Genomic DNA, 20,400 nt, shown 5'->3' with positions numbered 1-20,400 from the left:
GGCGTTCCAATTGGAGGAAAATTCCACTTTGGTGGATGTTCTACAACTGGCCTGCACCCTAACCCTAACCCTAACCCTAACCCTAACCCAGCCCTTGTTGGTACACCTAAGATTAGCACCTTAAATCTAAGTATTTGTTTCCAAAGCTCAAAATCTGTACCTTCATTTCAATTTTTCAACAATCCCATTGCATACAGTATGTTTTCCCAATACCGCCTGTTCAGAAAGCTCAAAACGTTACTGAGAGACTGGTCCGTTATTATAAAGTCATCCACTTGGTAAATTTCTGTACCGTTTCGTTTCCTCTGTGGCTTTGAACATGGAAAAAACATCAATCTACACTGATAATACCACACTGGAGATAACAAACGTGTGGTTTTTTTTTAGCTCTGCCAGCAGGACGCCTCTGGTCATCTGCCAGTGAAGCACTGCGATATCTCAGCAGCTTGAGCGGCTTCCAGAAAACGGAACATCTTTGACTTTAAGTAAAAAATGTTGGGAAAACTGCAGCGTGGATGTTCATGCAATCCGAACGCGTATTCCCGCTCCTCGTGAGATGGGCCCGAGATTGCTGGGCACATCTGTACGAGTCAATTTCAGTAGTTTAACGCCAAGAAGTCCCCCCCGGCCTCAGCTGTGATTTCTCTTTATTGATAATGAGCAAAACTTTTTAGTGCTCAAATGCTAAATCTTGGCAGGGAACAGAGAAAAATTCAGCATGTTTTGAGGGCCTGTTACCGTGGGGATGCGAAGTTTTCAGCTCAAATCGTGACCGTTTACACAGAGCCTCACAGATCCACTTACGACTGTCAGCTTTGTCTACTTGCTTGTTAAATGGCTGTCAAATCGTTATCTTGCACTCAAAAAATTGAGCGAATCCGAGGCAGCACAACACCTGCTCATGTACTTGTGCTTCGAATATTTCAGAGTAACACTCGTGACTTTGGATGAGGAGGTCGTGCCTGCGTGGAGATAAACTGCGGCTAAGACGGAGGAGCTCAGAAACGATGGTCACAGATGAAGGAAAGCAAGAGAGAGAGATCCAAATCTCCACAGGCTCTCATTTTCTGCCTCCTCTTGTGCGCCGACGGTTCTCTTTCTCATCCAAACTCCGTCTAACAAGACCCAGCCTTTCTCCCTCAGTCGCACACACAAAGGCGGAGGCAGAGAGAACCCACACAAAACGCGTGGATGTAGTTAAAAAGGAGAAAATCTATAAAGGGGCAGAGAGACGGGGAGGGAGACACAGAGGGAGACTGAGAATCCCGCTGAGGCTCAGATTATTCACCAAAGAAGAAGAGCGACACACACTTGTGAGAGGAGAGCCAGATTTTGAGAAAAGGTCTGAGAACAGAGGGAAACAAAAGCAGAAGACAAAAACAAGATGAACAGAGACTCGAGGGGGGGGGCTGGTCGACTTGGCTTGTAAAATAATTCATGTTAGCATATTAGAGAACAACCTCCTGCATTATTGATGAATTAAGATCTTAGCTTCCCCCTGCCTCTCCGAGCCTCCGCTGTGAAACGTAGAGCAGCAGCATCCAGCTTTGACCCATCATCCACCCTCCGTATCACCACTTCTCTCACAAAACAAGTCGGTGGTTACCATAGTAACCCAAACACCACTGCCTCATTAGTCAGGTGAGCTGGAAAAGAAGCCAAGGCTGGACCTCGTTGGATTGGTCCAACAACAAACTGTAGAGGAATCCAAAATGAGGCAATAAAAATCAAATGTAAAGACACAGAAATCAGTCGAATCTGAATCTGAATTAGACTGATTTTTCATAACATACCATTTTTTTGGCCCCCCAGAGCAGCACATGCTTGACTGGGCATAAGGTAAAAGGGCTTCAATGTGAAACAAAATAATATCATCTTTAAAATCTGTGCTTCAGAGCACAGATTTGGGTGTCTGAAGGTACTGCCAGTTCAAAATAAACCTCAAAATAAAGACAAATAAATCCACAATGAGCCACCTGGGCCTGAAAGTGTCTGCCGGCGAGCTGTAGTGAACTGCTACGTCACACACATCATGGGAGGTGAAATAAAAGTCTAAAAATAGAGTCATAGCAGTGCACACCTTTGGTTGGTTTTTCACTTTTTGTTTTGACATGAAGAAAAGTTACAACAGGAGTTGGATGAATACTGCCAAAAAAAAGCCTGGTGAAGAAGTCCAGACCCTGCTTTATCCCGCCCCTCAACACATTTCCTTTATTTGTAAAGTTCTCACAATGAACTCCTAACTTTTTCATTTTCCTACCTCGAGGAAGTAATGAATGCACAGCTTTGTAATCTGGCCCTGGAAATCTGTTCTTAGTCTATTACCTCTCCTATCCTACCAGCTTAGCTCGTAAACATGAAAGTGCAGCCAACTAACGTCACATTACAGGATTTCTGGAAACCTGAAACTGTTTCCGCTCAATCCTCTTTGAACCCGACAATGTAAACGCGCAGAGAAGTGAAGGTTTCTCTCAGCTTTCAGAAGATGCCCGCATACCTACAAGTTATTTAAGATTCGCTGCCTTGGTAATACTTCAGCAGCCAGGATGTAGTCCAGCTCCTGTGGTAGAGGTCTCAAAATATCCCTAATAACCCAAGGCTAAAGACTGACCGCTGTAGCACCTGTTTATATGGAAAAGAGATGGGTCACGTAGGGCTACCTTTCTCTAAACGGGGGTCAGGGAGTCCACAGCAAAACTATTTCTGGCTGCTGTGCTCCACTTTACTGTCAAAACACTCGCACATGCACTAAATCACCAGAACCGACTGCAACAGAGTTCCTCTGAAAGGTGGTGACTCACACAAGAAGAATGAGTCGTGATGAGGCTGCGCTGCATAAAAGCAGCTCTTATGCAAGCAGAGAAACACAGAGACACCCACAAGGACACAGACATAAGGATAGATACAAACATGTGTGTACACATTAACTGCCTTCCAACTGGTCTGAATCTTGTACTTTCTCCTCCTCCTCCCTTATCGGATTTATCCTCCTCTTACGCAATCCCCATTTAGCCTCTGAATCCAATCAAAGTGTAAAAGAAACAAAGTCGCAAAGAAACGATGCACTGGTGCAGATGATGATAGGATTAAATAAATGCGTCTACATTTAAACGTGTGAGTATACGCCCACTGCAGCAAAGCCTGTGTGTGTGTGTGTCTGAGAGCCTGTGCCTACAAGGTAAAAAGGCTAATAGTGTGTGGGCTCCGGCTCCTCTGGGAGCAGTTGTGTCTTGCTGGTAGATGAGAGTGTCTGCGAGGTCAATGATGCAGCCAAGCAACACGAGTCATCGTTTGAAGTCCTAATGTTCACACAAACACATTTTCTTTTTGGGCCGTTTTTCTACCTCCAATCCGAGAGGTATTCATGTTTAACTTTCCACAGGAGCGACAGCCACAAACAGTCCAGGAACAGTGACTCCAGTCCACTGTGAGTTTTATGGAAGTGCGTTTGCTTTCAAAATTGCAGGGTGGAAACGGCTGTGCTTCCAACATCTAACAAGTGAAGCTTGCCTCGCTGCCCAGAAACTATCACATGACAGGAAGTCGGAGCTTCTCTAAAACTCGCGCTGGCATGGAACAGGAAAGAAAGCTGTGAGAAAAAGAGCACGTGACGTGCAGACAGAGTTCTTTGCCTGAATGGCATGCAGCTAAAGCCGAAGAATCGCACAAACATGAAAATCCAGCATTTTATCGCCATTACATCTGAATGTTCTGGGTGTGGACTGTTGAACTTCAAGCTGCAGCTTGGTTGTGCAACGGCTGAGGCTCATGGGTATTGTAGTGTACAAATGCAGCCATGTCATCTGAGAACAAAAACCTAAAAAGGTACAGTAAGAGCAGAGCCTTAAACCTCAACCCCACTTAAAACGCCTAAACCATAAGTAAAACAAATTCCATTTTGAATATACATCAGTGAATGACTGAGTCCCATCCTGGAAGCATAGCATAACTGAAGAGCTATTCGCCAACAAATTACTGATTTTATCTGGAGATCATTCACAGAGTTGGAAAAACTGAATCACCATTTCTTCTTTTATCGAATCCTGGCTCTTTTCAGAATTAAGCAGAGATCAAATGCAGCGGGTACAGTTCGTTTCGGTGTTTTAAGAGCAATTATAGAGAGCGGAGGCACCAGCAGAGCTAATTACAGTTCTACTAATTAAACTTGGCACTTGAGGACAGACTAGCAGAGGGAGTAATGCATCTCACAGGCAGTAGCTTTAGGGACAAGAAAAAAGAAGAAAAAAAGCTGTAAGACCAAGATAACTGAAGAAAACAAAAAGACAAAGGTACTATTTACAAGCACAACTACACGCGCGCAAACTACTTTCATCTGTTGAGTGTTGAGCACACACACACACACACACACACACACACACACACACACACACACACTTTAACTCAAGTTGGAAAAACCTGTTCATCTGCCAGAGGAAGCTTGAGGAAGTGTGTCAGCAACACGGAGGGTCACCTTGGAGTTTTCACTTTTAAGGGTTCGGATATCGGAGATAAGAAGGCCGTCTGAAGCTCTCACTCACACACACACACACACACTCACTCACTCACTCACACACACTCTGGTCATGGATTGCACTCTCAGCTTCCATGTTAATCATCTTTATGTCTGCATGCCAGCGGCTGATATGAAGCACATGTGCAGTGACTTTGTCAGTTTACCAGCGACTCCTGTTCAGAGTCATGGTGACCCCTCAAACACATGCACACAAATAACATCCTCCGTCTGACAGAGCTTGAGTCAGCACTTTTCTACACCTCTCTCCCCTCTCCTTCCAGTCGGCCTCCTCTTGCTCGGTCAAACGCCTCAGTCTGAATCCTCGCCCTCCCGAGGGTGCAGAGGGAAGGTGGCGATGAGAGGGCTTCTGTGACGTGGCCAAAACAAAAAAAACGCTCGCTGTCTGGGACGCCAGCGGCGCCGAGCTGCGCCGGTGGGTGCCGACGCGAACGCTGCGACTCCACACTCGTAAAAGCACGCAGTGTTGGCTCGCGCACGCCTCACGGCGCCCTCGCACACAAAATAATGAAGACGGGAGTGTATCCTGCTACCATCAGCACTTCCATCAGACCGTCCCCTCTCACGTCCTCAGTGACTGTTCTTTGGCCTCTCCTTCCATCCTTTTCTCTGTTCCAATCTCCGCATTCCACTTCTGATGCAAACAACCTCGGCGACCGATTCCTTGTGCACTGAAGCGTGATCAGTCGCACTGTAATTTCCTTTCCTTAAAACTACCCTGCCCAGAGGAAGAAAGGGATGATGGGTAGTATTTTACAGCACGTCCTTGAAAACAAACTCACCAAATAAATAAATAAATAAATAAATAAATCAGGGTTTCACAGAGCTGTGTTAAGACTGCACGTTGTGGTCTGCGACATTCCTCAAAGTCACAGTCCACTGAGGAAAAACTCAACCGTGGGGCTGATTAGAAAAGATCTTCTTGGAGGCTGTTAAGGTTGGAGGGTTTGAAACTTGTGAACCTGCAAATATTTTTATACTCCATTACAAAAGCCAAATTCGAGGCTTAATATGGACTGATTTTTGCTGCTTAAACACAACAAGCGCAGTCTAAACTGCTGGTTTTCCTCATGACTGCGGTGACGGATGACACGAGAAACTAAAACCAGCTGCAAACATTTCAGACACTTCCAAGTTGTTGGCGACAGAATGGCCCTTTGAACCATAAAGAAAAATCCCTGCAGGGCATTTGAGCTGGTTGCCATCTCCAACATGACCAAAAGATGTCAGGAATTCCCACACAGTGCTGCTTTAAATATGAGGAAGATTGCACACAGTAATTGAGGAAGTCACTGACCTGCATATGACCCCATTTCTCCCGCCTTCTTGAGCAATCATATCCAACAGTATCTCTCCTTGTTGGTGCAATTCTCCTCGTTTTCTCCTGTGCCCCTTGCTTCCTTTCCATCTCCTCCAAGGTCTTGGGTGTTCAAAGCACCAACCGGTCCCAAAGGAGAGACCCCGGCTGCCTCAGCGGAGGAGCACCGTGGCTGGAAAATAGCTCTCTCGGCCATTGTTTGGGGTTTCCTGCAGGAATGTTTTTGGTACATACTGGCCTTTCATTAAAAAGACTTGGGAGGAGAGGCACATGCTGACAAACGATAACAACTGACACAATGGCCAGACAGAGAGCCAGGTCAGGCCAGGCATCACATCTGTCACCGTAGTTACTGACTAATTTAAACCTTGTGTATTATAAGCAGATCGTGTTAGGTGAGAACTCCAGGTCCTGCAGCTGTGTTTCTGTGAGATTGGGCATTAAAGCGCCTTCGCAGCACCACGGGAGTCAAATCGTGGTCCAAGATGTTGACTGACCTGCATGCAAGATGCTGAGCGTCACTGAGGAGTGAGCCAAGACCGAGTCTTAGCAGAGAGGAGAAAAAACAGAGGTGAAGAGCTGAATGAGCATCAATACCTGCTGCAAACACACACACACACTTTCACTCTCACCCCAATCCCAAAGCCTTTGATGAATATGGCAGCTGAGGCAAAGGAGAGATATTAAAACTTAATTCACCTGCTATTTGCTCTGAATGATAAACCCCCCACAGTTGTTTTGAAAGCTTGGTGCTGAATACATTAACACCTTCAGCAGAACAAAACCGGCTGCTTTTTGCTGGCATCCACAACAAGTTGGACCGCAACAAACGACTTTATTATTCAAATCTGATCAGATCTCACTTTCGGTTTATATTAATTTCACGTCGGCCACAGGCTGGGAAAGTTGAGCGAGGAAAGTCAAACTGCTGTAGCCTAAACAAGGGAAGTTTTTCACCTTGTTTTCACCCGACAGCTTTTTATATCGTAATCTGAGCAAAAAAAATAAAAATAATCAGCCAATAATGCTGTGGCCAAGGATTTATACAGACTCGGAGAGGGCGAGCCATTCCTGACTCCATGCAGGATGGGGCTTAACAGCTGATTTGAATCTGCTGTGAGGGAATCAATGAAATAAGGAACGAGCGCAAGCTGCCGGACAAGTTAGTACAAGTTTGGCTGGAAAAGACAGCAGAAAGGGGGGCGGGGGTCTTGCTTTTAGTGCAAAGACAGCAGACATGACGTGCTGTTTTTGTGTGTACTGGAACAAAGTCACATTCTGTAGGCCTTCGTGTCTTCTCCACAGATATTAAACTGCAACAATAGCGGATTAAGTTTATTCGGGGACATCGCCGTGTTCTGTCCAAAACACCACAGAGGATCGGGGTCTGCGGTCTTCCTTTTCCAGGCAGCTGCTGCACCCGAGTAATCATTAAGTCTGCTCCAGTCATTCATCCAGGGAATGGCGCGAGTGGAACCATGAATGCAGGTTCTTCTCTTTTTTTAAACAAACTTGTGGGTCACGAGCAGCGAGGGTTGGGCTTGCCAAACCAGCCCGATTCTCTCCACGATTAAAGCGTAACGTGATGCAGGCGGCGTGGACTGCTGGTGGGTGGGGCCACATAAGCGAATGAATGGATCCCCACCTTCACAGAATGAGATAAAAGGTTTCGGGTTATACCCGAGGAGGATTTCTGGGGTCACAAATGCTCATTGAGAGCATGCATATTGGAACCGAACGCCTGACATCCCTTCCTGTCCTCACTTATTTCAAACTTATTTTTCCAATGTGTCCTCTGGAATGAAAGCGCTCCTCTTCTCTTGCACATGCCGATTATATTATTTTCATGCAGAAAGCACAGCCACGAGTCCTTGGGAGTCCAAATTGCTTTATCTGAAATTCTTTATCGTAGTTCTGTTAGGCAGGATGACCCCACCCCCCAAAAAAAGACGTGTCAGGGTGAAGCCTTCGACATTTCAGATAAGACCCGCCGCTATCTCAGATGTGGAGCGACACACGTCAGCCGTATGAGGTTTGTATCCATCAAAAGTTGATGAAACATTCTGTGGTTGGCGTCTGAATGAGATTCTGTGACAAGCAGGCATTTCCTTTCCGATTAAAAGTCTTGTGCGTTCGTCACCACAGCTCCTGTCAGGAAATAATCACCGCTGCACATGCAGATTTCACGTCATGCAGCGTCTTTCAGCGTTTCTTAGACACTGCTCCAAGCCAAGAGGCACCCGTTCTCTGTGTTTATCTGAAAGATTCTGTGAATCTGAGGTTTCTAATTTTACAGCTGGATTTCTCTCGGCTATACGGACTATAACGGATGGGAGCGCCGCGAGGGAGCGTGGACACCTGGCCTCCGAGCCTCACTCAGCACCCCTGTCCTGACAGGCCTGATGAATGCAGGCAGACGAGCACATGCACGCACCCTGAATCATCCCTCTCTGGGCCTAAAACAGGAAGACACTCCACCGTAATCCACTGTGGGTGTGTTTGCACTATCGAGATATTCAATTACGGCTCGGCACACTTGGGTTCTACATTTAATAAGCTGTGAGCGGCGGCGGCATATAGGCGATGAAATATTGCATTTTAAATGTCCGCTGCATCTGAATTATTGATGCTTCGCACGGCCCTGTGCCTTTAATTTGTTGAACAGGATTACAGAATGGCACAATACACATTTTATATCAAAAGCTTTAGTCATGGACCTGTCACCGGGCAAAGTTAAATACACAATATATATTAACAGCCTGTTCGCAAGCACAAAACAAAATACAATGTGTAGAACTTTAAAAATCGGCCCGTATAATGAATTGGAATCAATAAAACGGTGGAAGTGATACTATTGAGCTATAATTATGGAAAAAGATTCCGGTAGAGTCTTCTAAGCAGCGAAATGATCTGCCACACTGGAAATCAACACAGTTAGGCACGGAGATTTAGGAGCTGCTTGCTGGTGCTGCAGAAGTAGGGGATTTGCATTGTGCTGCTGTCGCCGTGACGACACTCTGGACATCAGCATCTAAAAGGTTGCAGAGACGACTCGGATGCATCGGCCCAGAGTTGGGAAATGCCTCTCATCCACTTCCCGCCGCCGTGACCCACTTGGTCTGATTTGATTTATGAAAAACAGAATTTCCACAGCTTTTAGGATGGAGCCACCTGATAATGTCATGGCCCTCTTATCGGAGTGGGAAGTGGTTCAACTCTGAAGGTGCCACTTTTGACTGATCCACTGCACTGGAAATATTTAGAGGTCGCTGCCGTTTGGTTTTCTTCGGCGAGTTCAAGGGGCTCCATTTGGGCAAACAACGATGGCAGTGATCTCACACCCAACTCTTCCTTTTTTCAGAGGAAATCTATGTTAACGCAACAAACAATGACCCACCAAAAGGAAGCGTTACGTAATGTTGAAACAAGTGATCCTGGCTAAAAGGGGAAGCAATGCTTCTCCAAAAGTCACAGGAATTAAAAGGAAAGCGCTTTAAGCTGGGTTGGTCAACTGTGTTTGTGTAAAACGGGGATGTTTTGACCTAATTTTGTAACGCAGGAGAGCACAGTGGTTGCAGCATGTTTGATTCGCTCAGGAACACGACTCCTCGGCTTTTGTTAGAAGCTGCTTTTGAGTTCGATGGGTTTTTGCATTCCAAGACCAAAGTGCACAGCAGAGAACGGCCTAGCTGCACCGACCAGAATCTCAGGTATTCATCACGTCTGGGGACGTCGGCCTGTAACTCCCCGTGGCCTCTTTCAGGGGACAGCGAGCGGCGGGAGCCACGGCTCCACTAACATCAGCCATTTAACACAGATGCGCCCCTCGTCTACTTTCACCTTTCCCTTTTAAGTGTCCACATGAGCAAATACACCCACCAGTCACTGCTACAAGTCTACAAACACACACTGCAACCTGTTCTCTGCATGCAAGCCCACAGCCTTTGGTAACCTATGTCAATCAATCATTAGCTACCTCCATTCTGTGCCGTTAATGTTAAATACATGGAAGTTAAAAAAAAAAAAAGTCAGGTCTTTGAACTCGAAGATAAGAATAAGAAACGCAGCACAGAGGTTCTTTTATTCCAAACAAGCAAAATAACTCTTTTTAATTGAGTTATTGTAATATTAGTCTGGTTTCCCATTGAGTAACCAAACAAACTCAAAGTGATCTTCTGAGAAGCTGCAGAGCAGACGGGTGATTCAGACGGGCCCCCACCCCCCCGTGGCGTTGCCAGCATGTATTCTGCTCCACTGCTTGCGGTTGGAATTCAGAAGAAGTAAACTGTCCCGGCCAGAAACAAACCTCAAGGAGGAAATAACAGCCGCAGTGGACATCCACAAGAGGAAATGGCAGAGAGCCCTTGTTCAGGAATTACTGTAATCTCTGGGAATATCTGGGAGAGTACGTCCCATCTGGGAAGAAGCCCGCCAGTCGTGTGAGTTTATATTTTAGCAGCTCAGAGCGGAAACAGCTGGCGGGTCGCGTTGTTCTAATCTTTGCCAGAACAGACGTATTCAAACTAAAGTGCTTCCAATTCCCGCACATCAGGTCTTCTTTGCCAACGGGCAAAAACCACCTTAAGCAAGCATCTAAACTTGAGTTTTTTTAACCATTTCCATTTAAAATCCTCCGAGTCCGTTCACTCTGTAGAACTGTTGGGGGTGAGAAGCTCCTGGGCAAGGCCTACTGCTGGTCTGATTAATAAAGCACAAAATGTGTGGAGGCTCGTTTCGGACGATTTAAAAAAAAAAAAAAAAAAACGGTTCCCGCCGCAACGTAGCTTCACGGCGGAGATAGTTTTGCTGGAGCAACCGTTTGCATCAATTCACTGAGAGAACCGAGCAGATCCGCCTTACTGCATGATCCAAATCTGTCAAAACCTCACAGTCTCAGCATGTAGGTTGCCTCTGTAGTTGGGAGGTTGTTGTCGTTTTCTGAAGCAAAGGGGATGTTTTCTTAAAGGGCAATGCAGAGAAAGCAGAGGAGAGGTTGTGAAAACAGAGTTGGCTGGCTTGTTAAAGGGATAGTTCAACATTTCGTTTTTTTTTTTTTTAAAGCTCGTTGCCTCTCTGACTAACGAATATGAAATAACTGCCGGCAGCAGGCTGATCTAAGCAGACCTATCTGTGAGAGGGTAAAACAATTACCGCCCAGCATCTCCAACACCCACCGATCTACAGCTTAGGTCGGCTTGGTTGACCCTGTTCAGTAAGCGAAGCGTCGTTTTCCCGCTGGGGCAAACCTTAGAGCCAAGCTACGCGAAACTGGAGGCTTCTCTGGAAAAAACCAAACTGAGTGATGAAGTCGTATGAAGCGCTGTGGTAGTAATCATAGTGCATGTTTGCAAATAGTTCAGCAATCAAACAGTTTATGTGATGATAAAAGGCGCGGCCTCATTGTGCGCGGACTGCTGCTTTTTATGAAATATGCACTCAGAATTCCGACACTACAGTAAGCACCAAAGGGCACGAGCCCATCTGAATATCAAAGCACGCTTTCATGTAAAATGTATTGTGTTAAATCAGTTGCGTTTTAAGGGGAATGAGCTGTGAATTATTAAAAGTTTGCAAACTGAAGGATCAATAAAAGCGCAAACCAGAACAATTTGTTTGAAGAACAAAGCGCGCTCTGCTTCTGTCTACTTAGCAGTTAATAAATCTTGGGAGAGTTGAACACAAATCGCACGTCTCCCCTTTCAGAGGCTGCGCTCGAGCATGCAAAGCGAGACGGTTCTGCTGACGAGGGTCTTGATCTGAACTCCTGATGATAAAGTCTCCCCCCACATGATGTTTCATGTCGGGTATTCTTTTTAACGTCTGCAAACCCACAAAGAGGCTGTTGTTCTTTCAGTCTGCAACCCCGTTTTCAAGCAGCCAATTCATTTGATTATTCATTTGCTGCCGTCCTCGTCTTCTCATCTCGCCTCCAGCTCGTTCTGAGCCAATTAATTTCTCCGCACTCCGCAGCTATTTCAATCATTCATGTCTTGTGTCCAATACATACATCCTCTGGAGTTCCACGTGCCGTTTGCATCCCATACGCATCAATCACCCCCTACTGTTGATCATAAGGCTGATGTGGACATGAATAAAAGATTGCAACCTGTGTGTTTGTATTTATGAGCACAAGTGCCAGAAAGACTAAGGTAATAATATCACTTATTGATGGAGCTTGCACCAACTGCCCCAGAGGGGTTTTTTTCTTTTTATTTGGGTGGGCGTGTGTGTGTGTGTGTGTGCCTCCTACCTCGTTGCCGTACATCATGAGGTGGTGAGTGGTAATGAGGGCTTTGAAGACCACCACCCAGCTGGAGTTGGCGGTGCGCTCGAACAGCGTGTCCGCCAGCTGGGGAATGTTCACGTTCATCTCATTGGTGCAGTGGATCAGATCTGGCGTGCACAAAAAGACAACGCGCAGAGAGTCACACACACCGGTGAAACACAAAGCAACAACCCCCCAAGAACAGGGGAAAATTCATTTTTCACACTCGGGCGCTCGAAGAGATCACAGGATGTGCTGCCTGCAGAGCCCACTTTCAGCGGCTCCATCTCCCACCTCACCCGGTTTCGTTCTGTTCCCCCGAGATGTCTCAGCAGAAGGGAAACTGAACCTTCAGGTGCAAGACTATCAAGCTGCAGAACTGGCAGCCTCAGACAGCAGAAACTCGATAAGACGTTATTATGTCATGACACCGACGAGTGCGAGTCTTTTACAGCATGAAACAGACTACAGTGTGTGTCCTCAGGTCTGGATTCAGCTTCACCGTCTTGCTGATATACTCTGGATCATAATCAATAAGTCGCCAAGTTTAACACACGCCAAAAACAACTTGATCTAAGGAAAAGCCGGGAAGAAGAATCCCAAGTAATAGGAGCCAATGCCCGTGTTTGTGTTGGATTGGACGCCTTTATACAGAGAAGGCTTTAAAACATTAAAGAAATGTCGAAAATACGCTGCTCGGCCAAAAAAAGAGTCGCCATCTGGGTTTGACCGGGTGGAAAAGCACTGCAGTGATTATTATGTTCCAGCAGGCAGCAAAACAATCACCAGAAAACATCATCATAACCTGCAGGGATGGAGGTGAGCCGTCATCTTTCAGGAAGAATAATGTGTTGTGTGTCATACATTCATTGTTAGATCTCACACTGACCCTAGAAAGGAAAGAATACTACTTGTTCTGCATCAACATGGTCAGGGCTCCCCAAATAAGCTGTAAAATGGAAAGATATCCATTTCAGAGTGGTGACAAAAGGAGGACAGATGTTTGTTTCTTTTCCTCAGCACGAATAAAGAAAAAAGCCCAAGTGCTTATTGAGCTATCGATGTGGGCCTAATGCATAAAAACCTCTTCAGTTTTTACTTTATCTAAAAGGTGCCCGATACAATCTGACCAAAGGCCGGCAGCTCGGCCGCTCTTCACTGTTCTCCACTTTAATGGCGATCGATCTTAACCGGCGAGTGTTCAGGTCCCCCGGCTTATTAGAAAGATTCAGCGTCCCCACTCACCGCATGCAACATCAATACAGACACACAGTTAAATTGATCATTCTCATCAGACATCAGGGTCTTTTTTTTTTTATACATTTCTGACCCCCTCCACTTCCAGCCCCGCTCTCTGTCTCTTCTTCATGCGTCTGTTCCACCCATCCTTTGTTCTTCGCCACAGGGCATTACGAGCTGCCGGCTCTTACACCTGGTAACTACGGAAACAGCTTCTCATTAGGCTACCGGTGGACTGAGGCGGAGGGAGACTCCTGACACGAGACAATCAAGTGTGTGCGCACGCATGTCTGAGCGTGTGCAGGTGAGCCTTCGCTCTCTTAATGCAACATCTCCCGCAAGCAAAACACAGCAGACCTCCAGTCCAGCATTGTTCTAAATCATTCACTCAACCCGGCGTTTCTCCCACGTCTCCCCAACCACACACACGCACAAACACACACACAAACCCACCAGGCAGGTGGCTGGTTTGTCAATACAAATGAGAGCGAAGTAATGCAATACAAAGCTGCATTACAGCACAATCCATCCATTTAGCTGCATTTAGTGGTGTGAATGACAGCCAAGCGGAGCGTTTAGTGGCTGAGTGTGTATGAATTTCAAATGTTCCAGCCACTTGAATGCATCAGCAAGATGAATGTGTCTTTTCAATAGCAGCCTTGCCCTGACCGCTGGCATCCCCTCGCCTTTCGGTCTCTCTGCACGCCCTCTCCCTCCTCCTGCATCGCCAGCTGATGTTCTGACGCCTGACTGGAAACAATTAATATCCCCCAAGTGGAACGGGCATTAAGCACGATCGGTGGATCTGTTAATGAATTACTCGCCTCCTTTCCCTCCACTCTAACTTTTAATTTGTTGCATCTCCTTCTATCCGTCCATCTCTCCCTTCCTTCGCAGCTCATGTTTTTTCCATTCGGTGGCGTGAGAGAGAGGGACTGATTAGGTCTGCTGGGGACACTCGCCAGTGATAATGTAAAGAGGGTACATGCGCTGACTTAATCAGGCAGAGTGGAACGCATCAGATGCCCCCGATTCCCAGACGTTGGGGAGAGAAAGGAAGCCGAGACATTCATACAGCACCGAGGAGAGGAAGGTGTAAAAAGAGAGGGGGAGAGCGAGAGAACGGAGAGGTGAGTGGTGAGAGAGTCCTGCAGAGAGGAATGAATGAGGGGGGAGAAAAAAAACACAGGGAGGAGACGAGTGATGAAGAGTTAAAGAGATGAGAAGAAATGATTAGACGCGAGACATGAGCGTCTCTCCGTCCAGACAATTTGGAGGAATCCGCTCAAGGCTGCGCCAGCCTCCTCCTCCGACTCTAACTCTGTGTGTGGTCTCCAGCAGCAGCTCTGCTGGGGATGCTCCAGCACACCCCGAGCACCAAAGAAACAAACACATTCACACTCCATCCCTCTTGCATCTGAGACGTTTGATTTATGAAAGGGAGTTTTGAAGGGAAGAATTTCCCTTTCGGGGCAAATCAAGTGGTTTTTTTTTTTTTATTTCATTTCACACAAGCTTGGGTAAATTTCCAATTGAAGAAAAACAACAACTGCTCATCGTCTGAATGATCCTTTCTGGCGTGACGTGTCTGCGACTCAACCCGGTGGCGAACAACCTCACTCGCTTTCTTGCCAAGGGTTTGTCGTGTCGTACCTTCAGTGTAAATAATCAGCAACTATTATCCTGGCTCCATAGCAACTGTGAAAAACCGCACTTACTCCAAAGCTCATTCATTAATCACTCCGTTTCTTTTTTTCTAAAATCATCCTCAGCCTCTGGAAACTGTGTGCTTTGCTAGCTGCGGCCCAGCTTTAGTAAGACATTCATCCAGAACACCTACATTAAGGGGAAAAGGAAGTCTCTGACAACTGTCCTGAATGTTTTCCCCTCATAAATAACCTTCCTCATTGTAAAGAGGAGAAATTATGGACTTCCTTCCAATATATGCCCGAAAGAAAGCTCCAGCTTAATGAGGACCCTCCTGTTCAGAAGGAAAACCTTCCGTATGAAGCAGAGGGATGAGGGATAACCTGACGACACTGCAACCTGGACGCAAACAAAGGTCTTTAATGACTGTACGAGTACGGTTTCCCCAATACATCAGCAGAGGGGACACCTGAGTAACTCGCTCACTAACGTGTGAGGAGCGTCTGCTCTGTAAATGATCTCATTCTCAACAGAGGCCCCCTCTGTTCCTCTCCGATCTGAGGTCCATTGTTACTCGTCGGCTGCTGACCGCTCTTCGGCTCAAACACAACCAAGCGGAGGCTTCCTGGTACCGAGGGACCGGCGTGGGAGACGGAGGAACCAGGCTCGGCATTAGATCACGAGGCCTGTTGCTCGCTGCAAACTCGGAAGAAATTCATCAGTGTTCTATGTTGCCGTTGGTGCTGCGGGGAAAGCGTTGTTGGTATTAAATGGGAGCCCCTGAGCTTGAAGGACGGCCTTGTTTGTGTGTGTGAGAGAAAGCAGGTGGTCAGAAGAAGAAGAGGAAGAAGGGCAGCAGAAGGAGGAGGAGGAGGCAGCAGAGATCACATCTGGTCCAGCTGGATACTTTCAATCTGTGCTCGCCTCTGTTCTCTGGATCCACCTTTAACTCCCCCCATACCCACCTGCTGGAAGGGGCTGCACACACACACACACACATTTCTCTGTATGTTGCACTTTCTTCTTCCCATCTGCAGAGAAACTCTTACAAAAAGTTCACCATACTATCCGTCTGCCTTTTCTCACTCCAGTTGTCCCTCTCAGCCTTCCTCCTTCTCCCCCTCCCCTCCCCCACTTCCCTTATCTAATCCATCTCAGACACACAGGATAAGCTGCTGTGCCATAAATGAAACAATGCTGCCAAAAAAGAAAAGCATCTAAACAATACGCTATAATTAAATGCAGTTTGATTTTTCCAGCATTCTAGTCCCCAGGAAGTGCTCACTGCTGCTGATGAAAGCTGTTGCCATGTTTGGTCACACAGAGGATGCTGTTTATTCTAATTCTTTTCCGCTGCAGTTATGACAGCTACAGTCATATTAAGCAGTTACTGTTAAATCGGTTCAGGCAGAGCATCAGCGATCTTCAAGAAGTGACCGCCGGCTTCTGCCTGTGGAGTACAGATCCGTGTGTGTGTGTGTGTGTGTGTGTGAGGCAGCAATCTGAACCGACCGCTCCGTTTTGTGCTTTCACTTCATTGGCCAACGTCAGCGCCCCTCTGCCCAAAGCGTGCATTACAAAAGCACCGCGAACACACAGCCAAGTCAGAAAAATGCGAGAAAGCTCAGCAGACACGGAGCCACCGCACACCTCGGTCGGATTCTATGGGTGCAGACAAAGAAGGTGACACAGCTGTCTGGTTCAGATGAAAACGGTTGATCACCAGAGGATAAGAATACGAGGCCCTGACAGTCGATGCTGTCGAAAGCTTTAAAGTGGGGTCTGGATGATTCATCGAGCCTCCTCCTGGTGCAGAACCACATGAGGTGGATTAGCCCTCGCTAACAGACCAGCTAACAGACCGGCTAACAGACCGGCTAACAGACCGGCTAACAGACCGGCTAACAGACCGGCTAACAGACCGGCTAACAGACCAGCTAACAGACCAGACTCTCGAGTCCAAACTTGACTTTTTTTTTAAGAAGGACACAATGGGACATGTTTGTCACGGTTTGTTCTCTCGACAGTTCAGTCCCCCCTGAGACCCCAGACAGGGGGGGTCAGGTTCACATAGCTGGAATTCCTGAAGGACGGTTGTGCAGAGAAATTCATCTGGACAAATCGATGCAGGAAATTTTAAATATTTAAGTCGTTAAGATCCAAGTTCCTCCTAAAGCTTTAAAACATATGCTTTTCATTCTGAACAACACCATCTGGGGGGCATCTCTTATCAATATTTAACAAATTCAAGGTTTGTGAGTCTTAGAAATGATGAAAATGGAGAATCTGGCAAACGTCACTCGAGAGAAATATAGAGCCAATTTAATATTTTATTGACTATTCCATCAATTATTAAAGTGTAGAAATACTTTGTCCGATTAAAGAGCAAAAACTATAGAGAAAAGAAAGAAAAAAAGTAGTTATCTGAACAACTACTGCTGACTGGCAGCAAATCTGATTGTTAAACTGCATCTGTCTGTCAAAACAACTCAACCCACAATGCATTGAGGCTTCAGGCAGCGTCTGTTTGCCTCTGACATACTGTACTTTGACGCTGCTCAATTCCAAATCAATATTTCTGTTACGCCTAATTCTGATAGCAATCCCCTCTGACAGCGTCTGCGTTTTGATTTTGGTCGCACTCCCCAGTAAAAAGACGTGTGTGAACGTTGGCTTAGATGTCAGGCACACGGGCTGAAGCTGCTCTGCGGGGCAGCGAGGACGAGGAGGAAGAGATGTGGAGGGGTGGCATCTTTTTCCTTGTCGAAATATTTTTGAAAAGTCATATGACTGCAGATATATCATTAAAAAAAACAATGCCGCCTTACCGGTCTTCAGATAAGGATGTCCAGGAAGTTACGAGTTGGTATTTTCACCGTTCAGATTAGACGACTGCTTCAGTGAACCGAAGTTAAAGAGAGTTAAAGACATCTGCAGCTCCAAAAACACCAGAATGTGAGACTACTTATGTCCCCATCCTTCTTTTCTATCGTCATGGAACATGCATTTTGGCTTCCTAAGGACTTCGCGGTATGATCATCTCCCCTTGTGCTTTTCTACTGGGTGCTTTCAGAGGCCTGAATGCTGGTGATCCAGCTAAAGCACAGAGCCTCAAACTACTCAGCCATCCTGCAGGTCCGGTCAATCCCTGAGGAAGCGAGATTATTGAGATGTAATAGCGCAGCTCCCTGAACACGAGCGCTGCCGCAGAGTTGACCGACCTTCATTCAAAAGCTGCACCGGTACGGATGTGCACAGTAACAGACATCAGACGGATAAAAGCCAGACACTGCAGGCACCCCGAGGCCCCAATCTGTTAAAGATTAACACTCCCCAGTATCAGCACCTTGTCTGGGATACGAGTAATCTCCTTCTCTCCTCTGTCTGTCTTTGTGTTTGTGACTGCAAAAAAAAGGGGTTTGCCTCCAAAGAGGATTTCGCTTACATGCCCCCCCCCCTCCCTCCCTCCCTCCCTCTAAAATCCTCCTGACAGGCGGAGAAGACAGAAGAGAGGTGGGAAGAATTTGGTCGAAACGCGAGCCTGCTGAAATGTGAAAAAGTCTCCAGCGTTTTCTTTGGTTTTAAACCGACACCGAGCCGGCAACTTCTAACTTTGTTAACTCTCAGCAGGCGCACCGCCATTGATCCGTATTCATATTGACGGCGTCGGAGAGTAAAGCTGCGATTGACAGACCGCCACAGCGCAAAGGCGGCCTCTGTTCAGGCTTCATTTCTGTTTCTGCACGACATAAAAATCAAACGACGACACATGAACTCGGATTGCTGCATGACTGAAATAGTGCTTCACAGATCTCTGCCCATACGTTCTACTGTTTCAAGGTGGCAGCATTAGCTAGTTCACCGGTGACTACTACAAAGTAGAGGTTGGAAGCAAAAGCTCATGGAAGACAAACCAAACCCATCATCTAGACTAGACACGGTCATAAACTGCACCTCGATTTGTCTTTTAAGGCATCTGGTAACGAGAGATCTTGGCATCAAAATAGCTCCAAAGGAAAACTCAATGATTTTTTGAGATTGCCCCACATGTGACTACAACAATGCTATGAAATTAGGCTGAAGTGGATTATAATAGGACTGCATCCAACTGGACTTGCATTTAACTTGTTCACTTTCTCCATAAAGTGCCTTGAGATGACTTCTGCTGTGCATTGGGCACAATGTGAATAAAATTAAAGCGCTGAATTGTAGCCATTTAAATTCCAGTTAAAATTGCCTTCATGTGAGTAAAAACCTCATTCCGTGACACAATGACTGCCTTTCACCAGTATGAAAGGGAGTCCAGGAGAAAATGTGTCCACCCAGATGAGATTCTGCATACATTTACATGAACGAGGAAGTATTGGAGGGTGGCATCTCGGACTGTCACCGGAAGCTGCTTGATTAACAGACCGGCTTCAGTTATGTAGCTTTAATTCTTCCCTTGAAGTCTTAAAAAAGCAGTTCCTGCTCTCTTTTGAACCCTCGTCGCAGAAAGCCAGACAAACATCCCCTCTTCTTTTCTCCCAACTGCACCGTGTTTATGGGGGGAATTCAGGAAATCACGCCAAGCGAGTGGGATTGAAGTCTCCGAATGTGCAGCTCCGATGCAACATCTGGTGGCCTGATCTCCGTCACCATCAGGCAGTTGTACATGTATACAGGTAGAGTATGGGAGGAAGTATTAGCAGTTGAACCCAGTCAAAGACTCCCGAGGCAGCACAGCTAAAAATAACCAGACATAAGAACAGGACGGGAACAGAAGCACTGAATGTTCCCAAACACGCGCACACGCAGACAAAGCCTATTTCAAACCATGTACTATTATTACCCAATATGTGATGTCAAATGAGTATTCAGAGTTCCCCTTGTATGGTACGGTACATTGGATTTGTGAAGCCAAGGGTTCTCCTGAGAAGGACACTTAACACAAACCGGTCAGGGAGGTTTCCCTGGTTTTAAGCGTAATGTCTTCAATTTTTCTTCATCTAACCGTGGGAGAAATCCAGGCGTTTCATTCTTGATTCAGCCAGCAATTCATCTCTAAAATGTCATCTACCGATTAAGCTGATCAACTGAGAACGAGTCGCTTTCATCTCAACCACCTAATCATGACTCTCCAATCATGCTCTGATTGCATCGACTCCAGAGCGGGGCACTCGTTAGTCACAATCCCATTTTAACATGCATCTTTGCTCAGACAAAACAGAGAGAGGTTTCTTTGGGCATTTTATTTTAAAATCTTACTTGTGACGCATTAGCCAAAAAAAAAAAAAAAAAACTTTTTCTAACATCCAGTTTTAATTATAACGGGGACATTTTACACAGATCTTGACTCCTTTCTTTCCTTTTACATTAACATAAGATGCCCTCATTTGGCTTGCTGTTTTGTTCTTTTTT

At 46.2% G+C, this 20,400-nt stretch overlaps 1 protein-coding gene across 3 annotated transcripts in view; it reads right to left on the bottom strand.

The window, feature by feature from the left end:
* Positions 1–20,400, bottom strand: part of LOC140281897 (phosphatidylinositol-binding clathrin assembly protein) — a 65,979-nt gene that overhangs the window by 35,475 nt on the left and 10,104 nt on the right. For all 3 annotated transcript variants that reach the window (XM_072376403.1, XM_072376404.1, XM_072376402.1), the window contains one exon: positions 12,100–12,242. In XM_072376403.1, the coding sequence (XP_072232504.1) occupies positions 12,100–12,242 (143 nt within the window). The remainder of the gene's footprint in view (positions 1–12,099; positions 12,243–20,400) is intronic.

Source organism: Leuresthes tenuis, unplaced genomic scaffold (genome assembly GCF_036924035.1).
Source record: "Leuresthes tenuis unplaced genomic scaffold, fLeuTen1.0.hap1 SCAF_22, whole genome shotgun sequence".
Classification (NCBI taxonomy): Eukaryota; Metazoa; Chordata; class Actinopteri; order Atheriniformes; family Atherinopsidae; genus Leuresthes; species Leuresthes tenuis.
This window is presented reverse-complemented; position numbering and strand designations above follow the sequence as displayed.